Source organism: Hippocampus zosterae, chromosome 13 (assembly GCF_025434085.1).
Source record: "Hippocampus zosterae strain Florida chromosome 13, ASM2543408v3, whole genome shotgun sequence".
NCBI lineage: Eukaryota > Metazoa > Chordata > Actinopteri > Syngnathiformes > Syngnathidae > Hippocampus > Hippocampus zosterae.
Window position 1 is genome coordinate 22,185,447 of NC_067463.1, and position 19,048 is coordinate 22,204,494.

At 48.7% G+C, this 19,048-nt stretch overlaps 1 protein-coding gene and 1 long non-coding RNA gene across 2 annotated transcripts in view; one reads left to right on the plus strand and one right to left on the minus strand.

Moving 5' to 3' along the window:
• The window catches only part of cacna1ab (calcium channel, voltage-dependent, P/Q type, alpha 1A subunit, b), a 73,702-nt gene that overhangs the window by 36,846 nt on the left and 17,808 nt on the right, over window positions 1-19,048 (minus strand). The window contains exons 5-26 of the mRNA XM_052084607.1: window positions 11,262-11,353; window positions 11,022-11,174; window positions 10,741-10,928; window positions 9,321-9,424; window positions 8,398-8,513; window positions 8,274-8,318; window positions 8,127-8,192; window positions 6,653-6,850; window positions 6,425-6,537; window positions 6,205-6,317; window positions 5,921-6,052; window positions 5,769-5,841; window positions 5,102-5,222; window positions 4,904-4,971; window positions 4,722-4,828; window positions 4,233-4,389; window positions 3,220-3,830; window positions 2,356-2,648; window positions 2,157-2,286; window positions 1,949-2,078; window positions 1,792-1,851; window positions 820-926 (exon numbers count right to left, since the gene is read on the minus strand). Coding sequence (XP_051940567.1) covers window positions 820-926; window positions 1,792-1,851; window positions 1,949-2,078; window positions 2,157-2,286; window positions 2,356-2,648; window positions 3,220-3,830; window positions 4,233-4,389; window positions 4,722-4,828; window positions 4,904-4,971; window positions 5,102-5,222; window positions 5,769-5,841; window positions 5,921-6,052; window positions 6,205-6,317; window positions 6,425-6,537; window positions 6,653-6,850; window positions 8,127-8,192; window positions 8,274-8,318; window positions 8,398-8,513; window positions 9,321-9,424; window positions 10,741-10,928; window positions 11,022-11,174; window positions 11,262-11,353 — 3,177 coding nt within the window. The remainder of the gene's footprint in view (window positions 1-819; window positions 927-1,791; window positions 1,852-1,948; window positions 2,079-2,156; window positions 2,287-2,355; window positions 2,649-3,219; window positions 3,831-4,232; window positions 4,390-4,721; window positions 4,829-4,903; window positions 4,972-5,101; window positions 5,223-5,768; window positions 5,842-5,920; window positions 6,053-6,204; window positions 6,318-6,424; window positions 6,538-6,652; window positions 6,851-8,126; window positions 8,193-8,273; window positions 8,319-8,397; window positions 8,514-9,320; window positions 9,425-10,740; window positions 10,929-11,021; window positions 11,175-11,261; window positions 11,354-19,048) is intronic.
• Window positions 11,404-13,071, plus strand: LOC127613580 (uncharacterized). The gene is made up of 4 exons (XR_007966237.1): window positions 11,404-11,822; window positions 12,034-12,244; window positions 12,456-12,664; window positions 12,875-13,071. It is a non-coding gene; the product is annotated as an uncharacterized LOC127613580 (long non-coding RNA).

Sequence of the window (19,048 nt, forward strand, 5' to 3'; positions counted from 1 at the left end):
GGATGTGGATGGGGGTGATTGGGGACTCCTCAGGGTGCCCTTTTAGGACCCCTGAAGGTCTTCTCAATGAAACTCAAAGTTGAAATTGAATGGCGACAACGTGAAAGCCTGTTCAACACTCTCCAACCAGCAAACGCCGCAAAAGTCCATTTTTTTACTCAGTGTGGAGAAAATCAAGATTATAATTCCTTTAAAAATGCACGAAGGCAGACTTGAAAGATTTCACTTTTTAAAAACACCCAATTCCATTTTTTATCCCCTCTAAAAAAAATACAGTGCGGTAGCATTACAACCATAAAAGCAGAACTCAAGATGCAGTGCAGCAAAAACTGCAACTGTAGGACAGTGCAGAACAGGCTTAAGGCTTCCCGTGAAGGGTCTCCAAGGTGAAACAAAAAGTTGATGACCTCTGCCAAGGCGCGTGCATCCGCCTGGGTTTCATTTGCAAATAGAACATGATATGGTTCGGATCGGGAAAGCGAAAAATGTTTTCTTTGCCGTCAAAGTGTTTGGCAGTTGTCGAGTGCCCGTCACCACCACCTTGGCAAAGGCCTGCGTGATCGACGTGAAATGATGAATGATGGCGGTGGCGACCGCAGAGAAAGACCAGCTGATGCAATGTTCGCGATGAGGAGAGTATAGAGAGAAGAGCGTTTCAAAGAGGAAGTGGATCAGTGCCGTGATCTGCTTCACGAAGGCATCGACATTGCCCAGGCCTTTCGAGCGACCAGAAACAAGAGTCTTTCTGCGGACAAATGAGGCCGAGGTGTGTTGCGGGGGTGAAGATGACGGCGGAGGAGGAGGGAGGCAGTGACTTACGTGAAGGCGAAGGCCACCAGAGCACCACTAACCACTATAAAGTCCAGAATGTTCCACAGGTCGCGGAAGTAGGAGCCTTGATGGAGGAACAGGCCCAGCACCACCATCTGGACCACACGGAGCATGACAGTCGTCATGACATCACCATGTTAGCCATTGATGCTAATTATGATTGTGGACATTTACCTAATCGGGGACTGGAAATAAGGCGACTTAAAAATGGATCCTGAGGTAGGGTATTGTAATACCTTAGAATATATCTGGAAGTCTTGTCATTTATTCTGCTCGGTTTGAATCTATTCTATTTTTCTTTGGCTGGGAGAAATCGCAAAATCGCAAAGGACTCATGTCTATATGAAGTCTTTGAGCAATACGGTACGGAGGTGGTGATGGGAAAACGAAGCCTCAAATTTTCTTCACGAACCAGTTGTATGAACCAGTGACTGGCCGTTTCTTCAGCCCGTTCATTTGAACCAAGAGTAATACGACTGGTTCAAGAAGGGAATTTGAAGCTTCAATTATCCATCATGAACTCTCTGATTTAAGATCAGGTCCAAAGACATGAGTCTACTGGTTCAAGAAGGGAATTGGAAGCTTCAATTATCCATCATGAACTCTCTGATTTAAGATCAGGTCTAAAGACATGAGTCTACTGGTTCAAGAAGGGAATTTGAAGCTTCAATTATCCATCATGAACTCTCTGATTTAAGATCAGGTCTAAAGACATGAGTCTACTGGTTCAAGAAGGGAATTTGAAGCTTCAATTATCCATCATGAACACTCTGATTTAAGATCAGGTCTAAAGACATGAGTCTACTGGTTCAATAAGGGAATTTGAAGCTTCAATTATCCATCATGAACTCTCTGATTTAAGATCAGGTCTAAAGACACGAGTCTACTTAAGGAAAAAAAAACAACAACATTTTATATTTGACATCAAATGTAGAACAAGAACTGGTGACATCATTGTACCTTGATCAGCATTTCAAAAGTGAAGACGCCAGTGAAGACATAGTCAAAGTAGCGCAACACCTGAGGATGAGGCCAAGGAAGTACAGTCATCAGCAGAGAAGCACGACTAAGCACCCGAGGTCAGGAAATGTAAAATACGCTACGCCGAGGTTCTTACGTTATTTTGCGGCGAGTCCGGCGACACCGGGTCTTCCGCCGCGAGTGCAATGCTACTCATGGCGATGACGGACAGGATGCTAAACTCAAAGTATTTCAGGGTGAGGATGTAGTGGCAGCACCTCCTGAAGCTGGAACGGCAAACGACTCCGTAGCGTGAACAACGGCGAGGTCTTGACGAGACGACGTTTTGGGCCGGGGTTACTCACGGGTTGGTGGTCGACAAGATGAAGCAAGAGCTGAAAGGCGGCATGGGCTTGGGTCCGTCATCGTCGCCGTCGTCGTTACCGTTCTCCTTCTTCTCCTCCTTCTTCTGGTCCGTGTTTGCGTTCTTGTTCACTGGGGAAAAGACCAGAAGTTCGGATTGGACCCCGGTTGCGTCCGGCTGAAAAACAAAAGTGCTCACACCTTGCAGGATGGCGTTGGTTGACGGGTAAGGGTAGACGGGCGGCATGTCAATGCTAGCGTAGTCCGGTTTGGCCATGCTGCTCAGGATCAGGCTGTCCATGCTGCGCAGGAGAGTGTGGGTGTCGGCGTCGCAGCGGTTGAGCAGGTTGTTGACGTGCTGCGGCTCGTCGGGCGGCGGCAGGTCGTACGGCCGACTGGCCAGCTTGCTGTTGTTGCGCAAGTTGTCCAGGTCCTCGTTGCGTTGCTGGATGGGCCGCGCGGCGGACAGGCTGGGACCGGCGCCTTGGTGCTCCCTGGACCAAGGAGGAAGGAGGTGGGAGGAGGAGTAAGATTCACCCGCTACCAACCAAGTCAATCACAAGTCTTGTCTTTAACCCTCACGAGCAGTCGCTGAGACCTTTCAATGAAGAATTCAGCCAATCGAAAGCTTTGTTACGACCATCGAAAATCAACGGAACCACCCGGGATTCTATGAAAGGTGACAATCTGCAATACGTGCTACAATCTGTCCGATCAATGACCTCGGTTTAATTATCCAGACCAATGGCCAGAACCGAAGTATTTTCAGGAAAGTTAACGGTTGTTGCTAATTGTGTCCACTGGGGGCGCACTTCAAGCCGAAATTTGGAAGATTTTCTTGCAGAATTAACACAAGAACACGTGACAGCATAAGACAACGACATTCAAAGCCCCCCTTACTCCCTCTAGCTAATCCAAAGTCTGATCATCAGGCCTTACTTGCTAGCATCTAACCAAACACGAGCCCCAACCACAGCCGTCCGGCCGATCGCAAGCTTTTTTCCGACAATCATCCAGTCAAAAAACTTGCATCTCGCCAAGCAGAAACAATAAAATGTCGGGTACATTGACTTTCTGGAGCGATGTCCTCTGCTTCTATCCGGGTTGCCATGACGATGTCGTCGAGTCTTGCGACACTCCCCGTCTCCACCCTGGTCTCCGTCCGCTTCGGCTCCCTTGGACTTGCGCCTCCTGCCGGGCTCGCACTCCCTGGCGGACTTGCAGTGATGCCTGGCCCTGCGCTGCTCATTGTTGCCCTCGGTGGTGCCGGCGTGATGAGGGGACGCGCTGCAACCCTCGCGACCCGCCCGGTTCCGGTGTCGGTGCCCCCGGTGGCTCCTGTGGCCGTGCCTTTCCTCCGGCTGCTGTCCTTCATGGTCGCCGGCCTCTTGGCCCGCGTCGTCGGCCGCCACCCGTTGCTCTTGACCAGGCGATTCCGACGCGTCGGGCCTCTGGTGGCGATGGTGGTGGCGGTGATGGTGGTGGTGGTGGTGATGGTGGTGGTGGGTGGCGCGGTGGGTGTGGTCCAGGTCCTGCTGCCGGTATTCCTGGTCCAGGGGCAGCTGGCCGGGGGGAGTCTTGTTGGTGTTGTTGTTGCGGTTGTCCTGGGGGTTGACCACCAGGGGACGGTCCAAGTGGGTCTTCATGTCGCCACGGCCTTTCCGTGCGAACGAAACCTGGAAGAGAGAGTCCAAGATGGGATTAGAGGGTGCAGTGGGAACCAGCCCAGTAAAGGAGAAGGAGCCAGATGGACTGTCACGGAAATGCATGCCCCTGCAGCTACAGCCCTTCATTTGACTCGAGAGGCGTCCATGAGCGCTTCCAAAAATGGTAAATTAACGATTACTTCAATGAAACTACGAAAATTCAGTAATGCGTCAAAACAGAAAATCACAAAATTAATTCTATAGCCCCGGCCCCCGACAGAATTAATTTTGGCATTTCTTTGAGCACAGCTCCAACAGAACGATCCGATCTTAGTCAATTGTCGGGAGACTTGTTACAAGTGACGTTAAAAGGCCGTCGTATCCAGGTAAGATCATCTGCGCACATGAGAAGCGTTACGGTAGAGTCCTCACCTCCTCCCCCTCGCCTCCCACCTTCCAGTCGTCCTGCTCCAGCTCGTTGTAGAGCGCCTCTCGGCTGGTCATCAGGTTCTGCCGGCGGATCTCGCTGGTACGCTGCTCCCACACCGACTTGCCGCCCGCCTTGGCGTGATTCTTCTGCTGCTCCTTACTGCGCAAAAGGGCGGCCACACATAAAGATTGACCGACTTTGCATACTGTACGTCAGTTACTTCGCCGTTGGGGTTCAAATATGAGCAGCTTGATGGGAAAAAACTAAATACTGCACAGAGATGCTATCCGTTAGCCCATCAATGGCGATTCTCATGTTGTGATAGCATCAAGCTAGCAGAGGCTATGTGGTTGTTTTCATCCACAACATATAAGTGTTTTTTTTTTTTCTTTCCAGAACCCAACATGCAATATCCCCAACTTCTTAGGGAGAAAAGTACTACTAGCGTGTCAGGAATAAACAGAGGACACACATTGCAGTCGTCTACTCACGCGGCAATGGAGAGATTGGCGGCCGAAAGCGGGCTGACCTCGGCCACCTCCTTGGCCTTCTGGAGCGCCGTCTTCTGATTGGCCGCCTCCTCTTGTTCCTCCTCATCCTGTCACGAGAACGATTTTCAAGACAACTGGTGACGCTTTCTGTCCACTTGGAGACGTCGTTGACTTTGATTGACCTTGGTGAGCTCCTGGGCGTTGGCAAGGTTGTCCACGGCGATGGCCAAGAAGACGTTGAGCAGCGTGTCTGAGGTGGACCGAGTTAGGGATACGAAATCCTAAAAAAAAAGATTTCTTTCCATTTGCAATCGTACACAAATAAATGAATGCGAGAGGCGGCGACAAAGGCCGGTGTGAGGGCTCATGTCAAAGGATACAGTTGCCGAAGAGGGTGAGGACAATGAAGAAAATGGAGAAGATCATGCCCTTGTCGTTGACGCCCCCTTGAGACTCGATACCGTTGTACATGACCATGTTCCAGTCCTCTCCCGTCAGTATCTTCTCAACACACACAAAAAGACTAGACTTTAGAGTTAATTAAAGACACAAGCGGAGAGAAGGAGCCTTTTGCAAAAACAAAAAGTGTTTTTTGCGACACTTCGAACATATATAGAAGAAACACAAGTGACAAAATCCTTCGGACGGCCAAATGATTTACAACTAAGAAAAGCACAGCGAGTGATGAAGAATTCATTTCGTTGGCGACAATCTGACGAAAATATTTCCATCAACGCACATTTTTCACCGGGCGAAAACTAGACGACGACAAAAACCTCCATTAACGAACAAGAACCGGGACGCGTTTTGGTGAACTCATGAAGACGAGGACGAAAATGTCATTCATTAAAAAAATATACTGGGCTAAAATCTTTGGACATTTTAGTTCACGAGCAAAGACAAAATGAATTAAGCACTCTCTCGAACAGGTTCTTCCGTAAATTTCACAGCTAAGTTATGCTTGACGAATATGTCCGTCTGTGGTAGTGAAGGGTTGCATTCCGGTCGACGAGGCAGTGAACGAGTTAAAAATCCACAGCTGACTACCTGAAACACCGTCATGATGGCCGCCGCAAAAGTGTCAAAGTTGGTGGGCGGCGTTCCGTCCTCAAAGTTGAACCTGGGATGGAAGAAAGTCAGAAAAGTCAGAAAAGTCGGGCCAAGCCTTGCCGAGCGAGCCTGCGCGAGCGTCGACTGACTGGCCGCCGAAGAGCTGCATGCCCAGCAGGGCGAAGACCACGATGAAGAGGAAGAGGAGGAAGAGCAAGCTGACGATGGACTTCATGGAGTTGAGCAGGGACACCACCAAGTTGCGCAGGGGAGCCCAGTACCTGAGCAAAACCACCGACCGCAAAACCCGTTTCATGTCACCGGAACATGTCGATGGAACCGGCGGCGCCTTCTGCTAGCGCGAAAACCTCCGCTCGCAAGAAGGGGAAAAAAAATGACTTGGAGTGCCAGATCGTGTGCCGCGTCCACTCACTTGGTGACCTTGAAGATTCTCAGAAGCCTCAGCGCTCGCAAGACGCTGATCCCGAAAGACGTGCCGGGCTTGATGGTGGCCCAAATCACCTCGAAGATGCTGCCCATGATCACCTTTCGAACACACGCAAACACTTGCGCATTAGCGTCAGCGAAAGGGCGCTAGCGATAGGGCGTTAGCGATCGCGCGGGTTAGCATTAGCATAAACGTATGCTCTCACCACACAATCAAAGCAGTTGAAGGAGGAGTGGAAGTAGGGCTGAATACCAAGGCCGTACATCTTGATCAGCATCTCGGACATGAACAAACCCAGGAAAATAAATTCCGCATAGACTGCACAGAGAAGACGAGGAAAAAAGACATTCTTCTGAATTTCCTGAGCTAGAGCATCATCACGGACCACAAATGGATGCTGAAGAAGAGCCGGCGATGGTCCGGCGACACTCACACAGGAAGTCGGAGAGCAGCTCGGGCTGGTCGTAGTGCACGGCCGCCACGCACATGGTGTTGAGGCCCACCAGGCACAGGACGGTCCAGTAGAAGGCCTGCGTCTTGACCATCTTGCGGATGAAGAAGCGCAGCCGTTTCTCCTTCTTGCTGTAGCTGGAGCCATCTTTGCCGCTCTTGATGCTGGAGCGGGCGAAACCTGACCCGGGGCGGGCCGCCGCTTGCGTTAGTCTTCCGATCCTGCCCGACACGCTTCAAAACTGCCTGATCTCAAGGAGCCCAAGTTAGCTAAAATAGCTAACCCTCCCGCGCCCCCCTGGCCTTCGGTCCGAGAGGTACCGAGTCCGTGTTGGGTCAAGATGGGAGTCAAAAGTATCCACAGTTAAAGCTAAAGCGCGACTATCTGTGGTTATTTAATCCTTGCTAATTTAATCCTGGACTAATTAGCATGAGTCCGATTTCTGACCGGGATATGAACCCAGATCAAGTGTCGAGTCAGCGATATTAGCCAATGAGTCGTCCCTTCACCAGCAACAATTTCGGAGAAATTTACTTAATATTTCAGTACACATAGGCACACAAAAGAAATGTTTCCATAATCTGGACTAGCTTCAGTTCTTTCGGCTTTTAAAATGCACATTTCAACCCAATCTGCCGGCTCGAAATAAGTAGCCCAACCTTGGGTAAAAGTTAGCCAAACTGCTCCACAACCACAGCTACTCAACAAGTGAGTTAGGAAAACAATCAAACATTTACTTTAGTTTATTTACTTTTAGTATATAGTGCGAACAGTGTGGTGCAATGTAAACAGAGCGCTTTGACGGCGTATGAAGGCGTTGTTGCGATGTAGCCTGAATGCGTTTTCTCTGAGCATTAAAATACTCTCACTGTAAGCTTGTCGTGTAGCATCGGCGTGAAGGCGGTGCTGGGTCGCAGCGAAAAACAGAATACCATTCCGATGTAACGTCAAGTCAAGTCAAGAGTATTTCTCGAGCACTTTCAAACAGCCATCGCTGCATACAAAGTGCTGTACATGGAGCGATTTAACATGCACAATAAACAGTAAGACGAATCGGAACCCAATGGGAGCAGATACAGCGAGAACAGCAGAGGCCCCAGAATTGAGCCCTGTGGAACACCGCATGACAAGGGGAGCAGTGCGTGACTCAGAGCAGCCAAGGCTGACACAAAAGGTTCTGTCAGCTAGCTAGGACCTAAACCACTCAAGAGCACTGCCTCCAATGCCCACCAGGTGGTGCAAACGAGGTCAGCAGAATACTGTGATCCACTGTACCACTGCAGTTAAGTCCAATAAAACCAGACACACGTGGTCTCCAGAGTCATTTGCCAGGAGGATGTCATTAGAAACGGAGTAACAGGGCTGACTGCGGGTTGCCGCCATCCGGCGCGTAGTACAGCCAACGTGGCCCTATAACATGTCACGTCAAAGGTTTCATCCGGCATGCCGCCCTCACCTTCCTCCGTGTTGAGCAGCTCCGTCTTGTTGCTCTTCGACTTCATGGTCGGCCGTCGCCGGGAACCTGGCGTGACGATAACAGTGCGGTCGTTCACATAGGGGCCTCTCAGGTGCGGCGGAATAAAGAGACGGTGGGTGGTGTCACCGTCAAAGTTTCCCGCGCCGTCCTCCTCCGCCAGGATCACCTCCTCTGCAGGCGACCAAAGAGACGTCGGTGTCAAGATGGTGCCGCGCGTCGGGTTTTCTACAAAGTATAGCGCGCCTCGAACCTGCTTTGCAGATCCACTCCAGGTAGCCGTTGAGCTCGCGTTCGATCTGCTGCTGTCGCCGGAGTTTGAGGAACTCGCTGCGGTTCTCCACGCGCTCTCGCTCTTTGGCAAACTCGCTGGACGCACCGGCGGCAGAAGGACGTGTTAGCGCTCGACAATTACCGTATTTACCACACTAGAATGCGAGCGAACTGGATTATGAGGCGTCAAGGAAACACCAACAGAACGATCAGATGTCAGTAAAAGTTTTTTTAATCAAGAGCAAGTTATAACTTTGACTCGTTAACATTGAACTCTATTTCCGTGTTCAACTGCGTAACCCGATCGCCTTCATTTTGAACTCTGCGTCTCGAGCAAAGAGCCATTTTGGGGTCGACGTATTACCGTAATAACCGTAAATGAGGCGCATCGGATTTTAAGGGCCGTGGTGAGCTGGACGCACGGCGGCAGAAGGACGTGTTAGCGCTCGACAATTACCGTATTTACCACGCTAAAAGGCGAGCGAACTGGATTATGAAGCGTAATTTTTTTGGCCATTTTAAGACTCCTCCACAAGTTGTAGCTACGCTCAAGGAATCGCCAACAGAACGATCAGATGTCAGTAAAACTTTTTTTAATCAAGAGCAAGTTATAACTTTGACTCGTTAACGCCGAACTCTATTTCCGTGTTCAACTGCGTAACCCGATCGCCTTCATTTTGAACTCTGCGTCTTGAGCAAGGAGCCATTTTGGGGTCAACGTATTACCGTAATACCCGTAAACGAGGCGCATCGGATTTTAAGATTAAGATTATCATTTATTTGTCCCACACTGGGGAAATTTACAATTTTAAGGGGCGCTGTGAGCTTTTAAAGAAAACGGAAGGCGTTTTAGTACGGAAAATACGCTCCATCCATTTTCTCTGGAAAAAAGGAAAGGCGTACCCAGAGAGAACGCCCAGCACCAGGTTGAGCATGAAGAAGGAGCCGATGATGATGAGCGGGATGTAGTACATCCAGTTCCACGCGCTGCCCTCCACGTCGTTGCTCTGAAAGCAACGTACACAAACAGAGCAGATGTTGAGAGATCGCACGTACACACTCGAAAAAATGGATTTAAAAAAAATATATGCATACTAAATTTGCTGTAAAAACTTGCGTGGAAGACAAGCTATTCGTTTTTTTTAACCCAAACGTTTTGTTTTTGGTGTGCGCTCGGGCCGATCAACTGGGCCAATCCAAATTAACATTGCAACGCGGTGCAATGCGATTTTCCAATCACATCCCAAAGGCTTCAATCTGGAAGAATAATATCAATGATAAACGCGCATACACATTTATTTTAGCATTAGCCTAAACCCCAGAAGTCCCCAAAACGTCAAATCATAAATCTAATATTCTTTATTGTGATGCCGATTAATGTATTACTTGTGTCTGCCCAAAAATATATATTCAACTGCGGTCATAATATACAATTCATTCATTCATTCATCTTCCAAGCCGCTTGATCCTCACTAGGGTCGCGGGGGGTGCTGGAGCCTATCCCAGCCGTCTCCGGGCAGTAGGCGGGGGACACCCTGAATCGGTTGCCAGCCAATCGCAGGGCACACAGAGACGAACAACCATGCGCACTCACACTCACACCTCGGGACAATTTAGAGTGTTCAATCAGCCTGCCACGCATGTTTTTGGAATGTGGGAGGAAACCGGAGCACCCGGAGAAAACCCACGCAGGCCCGGGGAGAACATGCAAACTCCACACAGGGAGGCCGGAGCTGGAATCGAACCCGGTACCTCTGCACTGTGAAGCCCACGTGCTAACCACTGGACTACCGCCAGGCTGCCATAATATACAAGATTTTTTAAAAATTATTTTGATTTTTAGCCTACAAGCTAACATCTCCTTGTTCCTCTACAGAGAAAAAAAACAAACTGCAAAGGTCCTGACAAAACAAATCCTGAATAAAAACGTGCCGATACCTTTCTGCTATTTTTCTGCTTTTTTTCCCCCCCCCATCGAGTGCGACATGAGGTCACGCACCGACTGCTCCACATCTTACTTGGTGGAATCGAAAAAGAGTCCTAATAAATATGTCAATCGGTCAAAAAAAAGGGGTCGTTTTAAAAAAATTTTTTTTTCCTCGTTCCGAACCGAGCAAGGCTCTCAAGTGTAGCCTGCTGGAGGGCCGAGCGCCATTAAACTTTCATCGGCCGCTGGTCAATCTTCATCCCTCAGAGCGGACGTTAAAAATAGATCCAGACGGACCAGAATAGAGAAAGAGGAGCCGGCCCGGGGAGGCCGCCAAAAAGAAACTGGGCTCATGACCATGTCGAGAGGACGCCGCTTGGAACGAGACGGACTCACAAAGTAGAGCATCTCGGTCCAGCCTTCCATGGTGATGCACTGGAAGACGGTGAGAACGGCGAACAGGATGTTGTCGAACTGCGTGATGCCGTAATTGGGCCCGATCCAGCCGTCCCGACACGTGGTGCCGTTGGGGCACAGCCTGGAGGGCAACTTGAGGCCGCATGGAACCTTGTCCACGATCTCGCCTGGTTGGAAGAAGAGCATTGCGGGCGCCACCAATCGCCAGTAAGAATAGTCACCGTCGCTGTTCAAATAACAAAATGTTGTCCGAGGCTCACCCGTGATGTCATCGTAGCAGGTGGTGTGGAACTTCCCCATGTAGAACTCCAGGCCGATGATGGCGAACATCAGGATGGCCACGAACAGCAGCAGGCCGATCTGCAGCAGCGGGATCATGGCCTTCATGATGGACTTGAGCACCACCTGCAGGCCTGGAGGACACACGGCGCCAGATGACACTTTGAGAGGAAATCGGGACTCGGTTTGAAGTGGCCGCTGGAGGAATTTGGCGCACTTACTGGGGATTCCCGACACCAGTTTGAGAGGCCGCAGCACTCGAACGGCTCGGAGGGTCCTCAGGTCAATGTAAGAGCGCAGGGATGATAAAATCCTGCCATGGGACATGAGGAAAAAAAAAGAAATCACGAGTGTTCGCGTTTATCGGCATCTCCACAGAGTGTCAGCATTCAACCGAGCAAGGCTGGACATGAAGAAAGAAAAAAAAAAAAAAAACACACACTCCCGGATGCAGTCGCCCCTGGCAACGAAAGATCCTGCTCGCAGTACACAGGAACCACCAGTAGGGGGAATCGCTGCAGGCTGTGATTTTCGGGGCTTTGGTTTGGCATTCTGGTGTGCAAGGAATTGAGATTTGCGTTGATATATTTCTGCCAGTTTATCTCTGAAGGACAACTCGAAAACCACCCTATGCCCAAAATGCTCACTTCAAGCCAAAATGGCAGACTTCCTGTCTTTTTCTCTTATTGCCTCTTGAAACGTTGCTTTTTGTTCTCGGTCGACTCATGATAGACATGGACACCAAAATGTTTTTTTTTTTTGCAATGTGGAGTGGGCTCCAGGTGCTAAATTGTTCAAAAATTTCCAGACCCGCACCTCATCCCTGAAGGACCCCTCTGGAAATATGGCCCGAATGGCCATGAGAACCAAAATGGCTGACTTCCTGTCTTTTTCTCTTATTGCCTCTTGAAACGTTGCTTTTTGTTCTCGGTCGACTCGTGATAGACACGGACACCAAAATGTTTTTTTTTTGCAATGTGGAGTGGGCTCCAGGTGCTAAATTGTTCAAAATTTTCAGGACCCGCACCTCATCCCTGAAGGACCCCTCTGGAAATATGGCCCGAATGGCCACGAGAACCAAAATGGCTGACTTCCTGTCTTTTTCTCTTATTGCCTCTTGAAACGTTGCTTTTTGTTCTCGGTCGACTCGTGATAGACACGGACACCAAAATGTTTTTTTTTTGCAATGTGGAGTGGGCTCCAGGTGCTAAATTGTTCAAAATTTTCAGGACCCGCACCTCATCCCTGAAGGACCCCTCTGGAAATATGGCCCGAATGGCCACGAGAACCAAAATGGCTGACTTCCTGTCTTTTTCTCTTATTGCCTCTTGAAACGTTGCTTTTTGTTCTCGGTCGACTCGTGATAGACATGGACACCAAAATGTTTTTTTTTTGCAATGTGGAGTGGGCTCAAGGTGCTAAATTGTTCAAAAATTTCCAGACCCGCACCTCATCCCTGAAGGACCCCTCTGGAAATATGGCCCGAATGGCCACGAGAACCAAAATGGCTGACTTCCTGTCTTTTTCTCTTATTGCCTCTTGAAACGTTGCTTTTTGTTCTCGGTCGACTCATGATAGACATGGACACCAAAATGTTTTTTTTGCAATGTGGAGTGGGCTCCAGGTGCTAAATTGTTCAAAATTTTCAGGACCCGCACCTCATCCCTGAAGGACCCCTCTGGAAATATGGCCCGAATGGCCACGAGAACCAAAATGGCTGACTTCCTGTCTTTTTCTCTTATTGCCTCTTGAAACGTTGCTTTTTGTTCTCGGTCGACTCATGATAGACATGGACACCAAAATGTTTTTTTTTGCAATGTGGAGCTGGCTCCAGGTGCTAAATTGTTCAAAAATTTCCAGACCCGCACCTCATCCCTGAAGGACCCCTCTGGAAATATGGCCACGAGAACCAAAATGGCTGACTTCTTCCATCTCGCTTCCTTTCTTTTTTTTGGTGGGACCGGTCAGGAAAGACACGTCAACCAGTTTTAGGTTGCTGTGTGGCTTCAGTGGCAGAATTTTTAAAACGAACCCCCCCCCCCCCCAAAAAAAAATCCAGGGGGCACACGCAACCAATTTACCAGCAAGAATTCTGTGGCTTCCAATAAACGTTCGCTACCATCCACCGCCCACACGCGACACAAAAACTCGCAGCGTGACTCTTGCGCCACCTCACTGTTTAATGGATAAACGACGCACGTGGGAATTGGCCGGCGACGCGATTGCGGGCATCTCCTCCGAGGCGGCGGGTGAGAGAAGAGTGGGCGGATGGGAAGCGAGCGATATTCCCGACAGTCTCAAAGTGTGACATTCCATTGCTGCGTTTAGACGAAGTGATGACAGAGGCGGCGACGGTTGGGAAACACCTTGCGGGCGCACACGTAAACATGCCACGGCGAGACCGCAGCCTTGGAAATATCCTTCAAATGTTTGTCTTGATTTGGTCTCGTCGGCAAACAATCTCATCGAGACGAAGAACCGGACTTGGATTTGTCCCTCAAAAACTGCAGTGGGCTTAGAATTGAGCCTAAAGACTCCAACGTGTCGCTCAAATGTTCAAGTATTGGTTCTCGCTCAAAGATTTGATTTTGGCCGAAAGAAACGCGACATGGAGCGAAGTGACAACACCGAACTCGTATGTCCATCAATGGTTTTGTCCTTGTCTTTGTCTCCCAGCAAGCTTTACACAGAAGCAAGATTTAGTCTCATTCCTGGGGGACACCAGACTTGGACCCAAACTTCAAGACATGGGAGTTACACATGTGTCCAAAAGGTTCAGGACTTGACTTGGTCTGGTCTCCCCAAAGACTTGAACAAGACTTGGACCTGAGCTTCAAGAAAATAACTCCATTCCATCACAAACTGGATTGGATTTGAGCCTAAAGACACAAACTTCAAGTCCCCCAAATCTGACCAAGACTCAGACCTGAATTTTGGGGGAAAAAATAATTATTAATAATCAATTTTGCGTGCACCAAAAATTCCTTTGATGGAAAACTTTTTTATGCAAATTTGACCCTGGCCGATCTAAGATGTGCTTTCGGACCGGAATGGGACTTGAATCGGAGCTCGGAATTGTCCCTCAAAGACCGACTCGTAATTAAAGACTTAGATGATGACGACGCGGGGTACGACATTGGGGGAAGGGCGGGGGCCGATGGGGGCTCCTTCGGACCAGGTCTCTCCCATGCTTTCTGTCACCGTTGCCTCGGCAACCACAGAGTCCTCTCTCTGCTCCCCGAGTCTCCACGGTTACCAGCCTGCTCTCATTCACAAGTGTAACCGTGGCAACGCGGTTCGGGCTCATTGATGGAAATTCATCCATTGCTGCGGCGATGCCATGCAATCGTTACCCCCCCCCCCACCCCCCACCACCCCCACGCCCAGCCCCTTCTGGCGGCCGTCTTCCACCTCAAGCCCCACCCCTCTATACCTGTCCCTCGGTGGCCGCCTACACACACACACACACACACACACACACACACACTGGGTCAGGTGCATGATGTCACCACTGAGTGTGTGCCTGTGTGTGCTTGCGCGTGTGTTCTTGTACTCACTACATTGTGAGGACCAGTGTGAGTTTCGTGTGTGTGTGCACGCAGTGTAAACATTGTGGGAGTGCCATGTGTCCACACAGCGTGAGCTTCTGTCCCCTCAGTGTCCCCGACCGAGGACCACCACCACCACCACCAACCCACCCCCACCCCCACATCCACGACACAAACACCGAGGAGGTACACGAATGAGCCTGGTGCATATTTGAACCAACACACGCAAGTGGGAAACAAACAGCGGATCGGCTGCATTCGCGGCACCGGCCCGCCAGATACCGCAGTTTTTCTTATTTCACACACACACACAAAAAAAACCCTCCCAAAAAAAAAAAACTGCCAAAAGGATACGCATCGATGCAATCGATGTCTGATGCAACCTCTTTCGTCGCAGGGCAATTTATTATTATTTTTTTTCCCCTTGTCAATTAATATAATTCACTTCTTTATGTAATTTAACTTTGTATTAGTACGTATTTGATATGTGTGTATTTAATTTAATTTTGTAATTTCATCTGTGCTGCATGTCATACATAAAATTGTAAATTTCCCCAGTGTGGGACGAATAAAGGATATCTTATCTTATCTTAAAGCATATTTGACAATAAAGACGACCTTGACCGTAACATTTATTGATTTACTTTCTCTTTTATGCTATTATTGTTTTTGAAATCCAGGAATATGTCGCCACATTCGGAATAGAAATCAGAAAAAAATATTTTTTTTAAAAAGTGGAACGGAATCGAAAAGAATTGTTTTTTTTTATTGAATTGATCTTTTTCATGATTCAAAGAGAAGAAGAAGATGTCCAATAAACGTCGATGTGGTGAACCAATTTTTCGAAAATGGCAAAGCGTCAGCTGTATTAAAAGATCACGATCGTGGAATAACAAAAAAAAATAGAAGCATTTGTTGCAGAAAATCATCATAATAAAATAGCCCTCTCACATGATATAATCGAGTAAAATTTCAAACTGGTTTGTAGAAAAAAAAAATGACAATTTCCTTGGAAATTGTAAGAATTGAGTTTCAACACACACACCAAACAAAATAAAAAACAAAAAAAAAATCGCACACGCTAACCAGAAAATGTTGCAAAACTCAAATATGGCAGCACTTGTGCTCAATACGCAACTGCCTGATGACCACAAACGTAGAAAAAAAAAAAACAATAATCAAGTTATTTGAAACAAAGGGGGAGAAAATGAAGTGCGGGCCGCGAACCACATGCTGCTTCACCCAGTCCCAAGAGATTCATTGGCATTTACTCACACAGGCACTCTACAAACTAGCGTCCAAGCTAGCCCCCGAGGCGCTACGCCCTGATCACGTTCCCGCTTGGGAGAGTCCACCGCCCGAATGGGACGGGGGTAATGGGGGGGGGGGGGGCGAGTCCACACGCAGGGCTCGGGAGTGTCAGGCTTTCCCTTCCCCGAGCTTTCACGGGAGCGGAAGCACTCTGCCTGCCGCTCCCGACCGCATTCTCCATCCTCTTCATTTTCTCACTCGGACATTATTGCTGAGCTCAGCCGAGTGCTAACGCGCGCATGATCAACCCCCCCCCCCCCCCCCCCCCCCGCCCTTTTCCCGTCCCGTCTCGTCACAAATTGTTCTTCAACCCTCCCATGGCGGGAAGCGCACAGACTCTCGCTTTGAGGGGGCCAACGGAAAAACTCAGCCTACCAAATTTCACGCCGGTAAAAGTAGTACAAGTTTTTGCGCCAGGCGCAACCTTTTAGCTGATGGCGTTGGAGGGCAGAGAGGGAGGGGCTAGCGGAAAGCCGCGCGCTCGTCAAGGACTGCAGAGCAATAAAGCTAATTGAAGTGATGGCAAAGGGACAATTTCCAGACAGGTTCTCTCTTTCTCTTTCTCTCTCGCTGGCTTTCGTTCTCCCTGACCTCATTTTGCCGGACGTCATGTCCCGGCGACTGTAGCCACGGTAACCCCTTGGACGTGGTTTGATTTAACGGGGACATCTTGGACTTGTTGTGCGCGAAATTATCCGGCATGATTGCAAAGTTAGTCATAGTCTGGCCAAAATATGTTGAGTTCAAGTGAATTTTGTAGTTGAGCTTTTTAATGAACGTCCAAAAAAAAAAAAAAAAAAAAAGGGCCAAAAATTAATTAATCAAGTAATTAATTAGTTAATTGATTAATTAATGTTTAATGTATTTATTTATTTGTGTGTTTGTTTGTTTATTATTTTTTTGCAAAACAGTCACGATGTTCCAGTTCAGGCAGTTTAGGTTGACAGAATCCAAACTATAAAAATAGAAAACGTGAATATAATTGATAGGATTCAGAGAAAAGATTCCACCTCCCCCCTTTTTCACCCAAATCACGAAATTTATGAGTTCCAAATGAAAATTTGTGTGGCTTCCGAAAAGTTTTTGGTGGCTGTGCTCCTGATAGGCATGCCTATGTGATACTGGTTTTTGGGGATGAATTTTAATCCGACAATCCAACCGGCCAATCCAAATGTAAGCGGTCACCAAACTGACCCTAAAAATGGAAACCAAAACTGCAGATGGCGTGTGATTCTTCAGGCTGTTTTTGTGGGTGTATTCAAAATTCTTGATCAGTGAAAGTGACTTTTGAATTTTCCCCCCAAAATTTAGAGAGTGCCACCAAATCCGAGAGCCAAATTGAACCAAAAATACTGCTTCAAATCCAAATTGTAGACTTCCTTTTCCCCGCGTTTGTTCTTTGAGATCATTTTGCAAAGTTGATTCATGGCATAATTCGCAACCAAAATTTTTTTTTTAATTCACATTTTCATTTTGGGCTTGCTCAGTGTCGTTAGCAGACGAAAGCTATGAAGATGGCCGATTTGAAACAAAGTGGCTGACTTTCGGTATCTTTCGAGGGATGGCTTCCAGAGCCTTTTTTTTTGTGGGTCTTTTCGTAATCAAGGTGCCAACCAAATTTCATGTTGCTAACTAAACCTGGCTAAGGGGGCTGCATTTTCCTAAAACTACCAAGCCAAATGAAAATCACCTTGAAATTACGCCCCCCCCCCCACGTCCTGCATCTTTTTTTACACATCCTGAGACTTTTTGGGGGGCTCCTCATGATAGAAATCCTGACCAAATTTTTTTTTTTTGCTAAGCTGAAGTCATTTAGTGGGTTGAATTTCCAAATTGGCATGACTGCGCTGCAAAAAAGGGTCCGAGTGAGGGGGGCGGACCAAACCCTGAGGACGACGTTTACCCTGCGACGCCTCTTTGGGTGAAGTGTGCCCCAGTCAATTGGGGAAAGTTTTCATTGGGGGACGCAAATCATGCAAAACATGACAAATACACACACACACACATAAAAACGTCCCCGAACTGAAACATTGTCTCTGAATAAACATGAAGACCGAAGGTCCATAAATTGTCCATATGCACCATGCATAGTAAACGCGCGGGACGCCTTTGAAGTGTGCGCGTGCGCGGGCGCTTGGCGTTTGTGAAAGAAGAGCACAGAAGATAACAGCAGCGCGTGTCGGGCAGGCTTCGCTGCCGGGTGATTGATCACAAGGAGCAGGGAAAAGCAGGTTACTGCAGCACTCGCTTCGGAAATGCGTATACGCAACAACATGCCCCCGCCCCCCCATCCCACCACCACAACCCTCCGCCGCCCCCCTTTCTCCCTTTTCCTTCCATCTCAATTTTTGCCCCGCCTCCTTCCTCAGATGCTCTGCATATATGACTCTCCCTCGTCTGCTCCTCCCTTCCGTCCTGTTCGGCGGCGCTCCGGGGGGGGAGAGAGAGAGAGAGAGAGAGAGCTTCCTCCCACCTCCCCCCTCCCGCTCAGCCTCCCCTTCCTCTCGCTGTTATTTACACTGTTTGTCCGGGCCTGGTCGCGGTGCTGCCAAGGCCATCTTGAAATTGATTCCGGTTTTGTGGGATTGGGTTTCTCAAGTCGCTGTGGTTTTAAACAATCATTTGGGGGGGGGGGGGGGGGTTGGTTGGTTGGTGCCATCTGGGCGTGCATTTATGAAAATCTGCAAAGCCAGTTTCACTTGGCAACTTTTGGTAGGCCTGTCAATCATGAGTACTTGCCCCCCCCCCCAAAAAAAAGCCCAACCGAAACAACACAGAAAGTTTGCGCTTTTGATATGAAACAGCAATTTTAGGGTTAAGTTAGTTCACATCCGGTTTTGGAGATTTTTTTGGGGGGTGGCGGGGGGGGGGGGGGTGGAGTACAAGCTAGTTTTAACCAGAAATAATTTTGAGCACAAAATGTGTGTTTTGAGCGCGGCGCTTTCGCCGAATGCCCACCGAAAAAAAGCCGCCCGAACCAACCACCAAAGAACAAAAGTAGAGCATAGCTCTCTTCCGATAAATGATCGGTCGCCTTCGTGCGACTCTTACAATACGATGACAAAAAGGGGGGGGGGGGGGGTTTCATTGCGGACAGGTGCAACAACATGGTGGCAAAACACTTGAAAGGAGCATCAAGCATCAACACG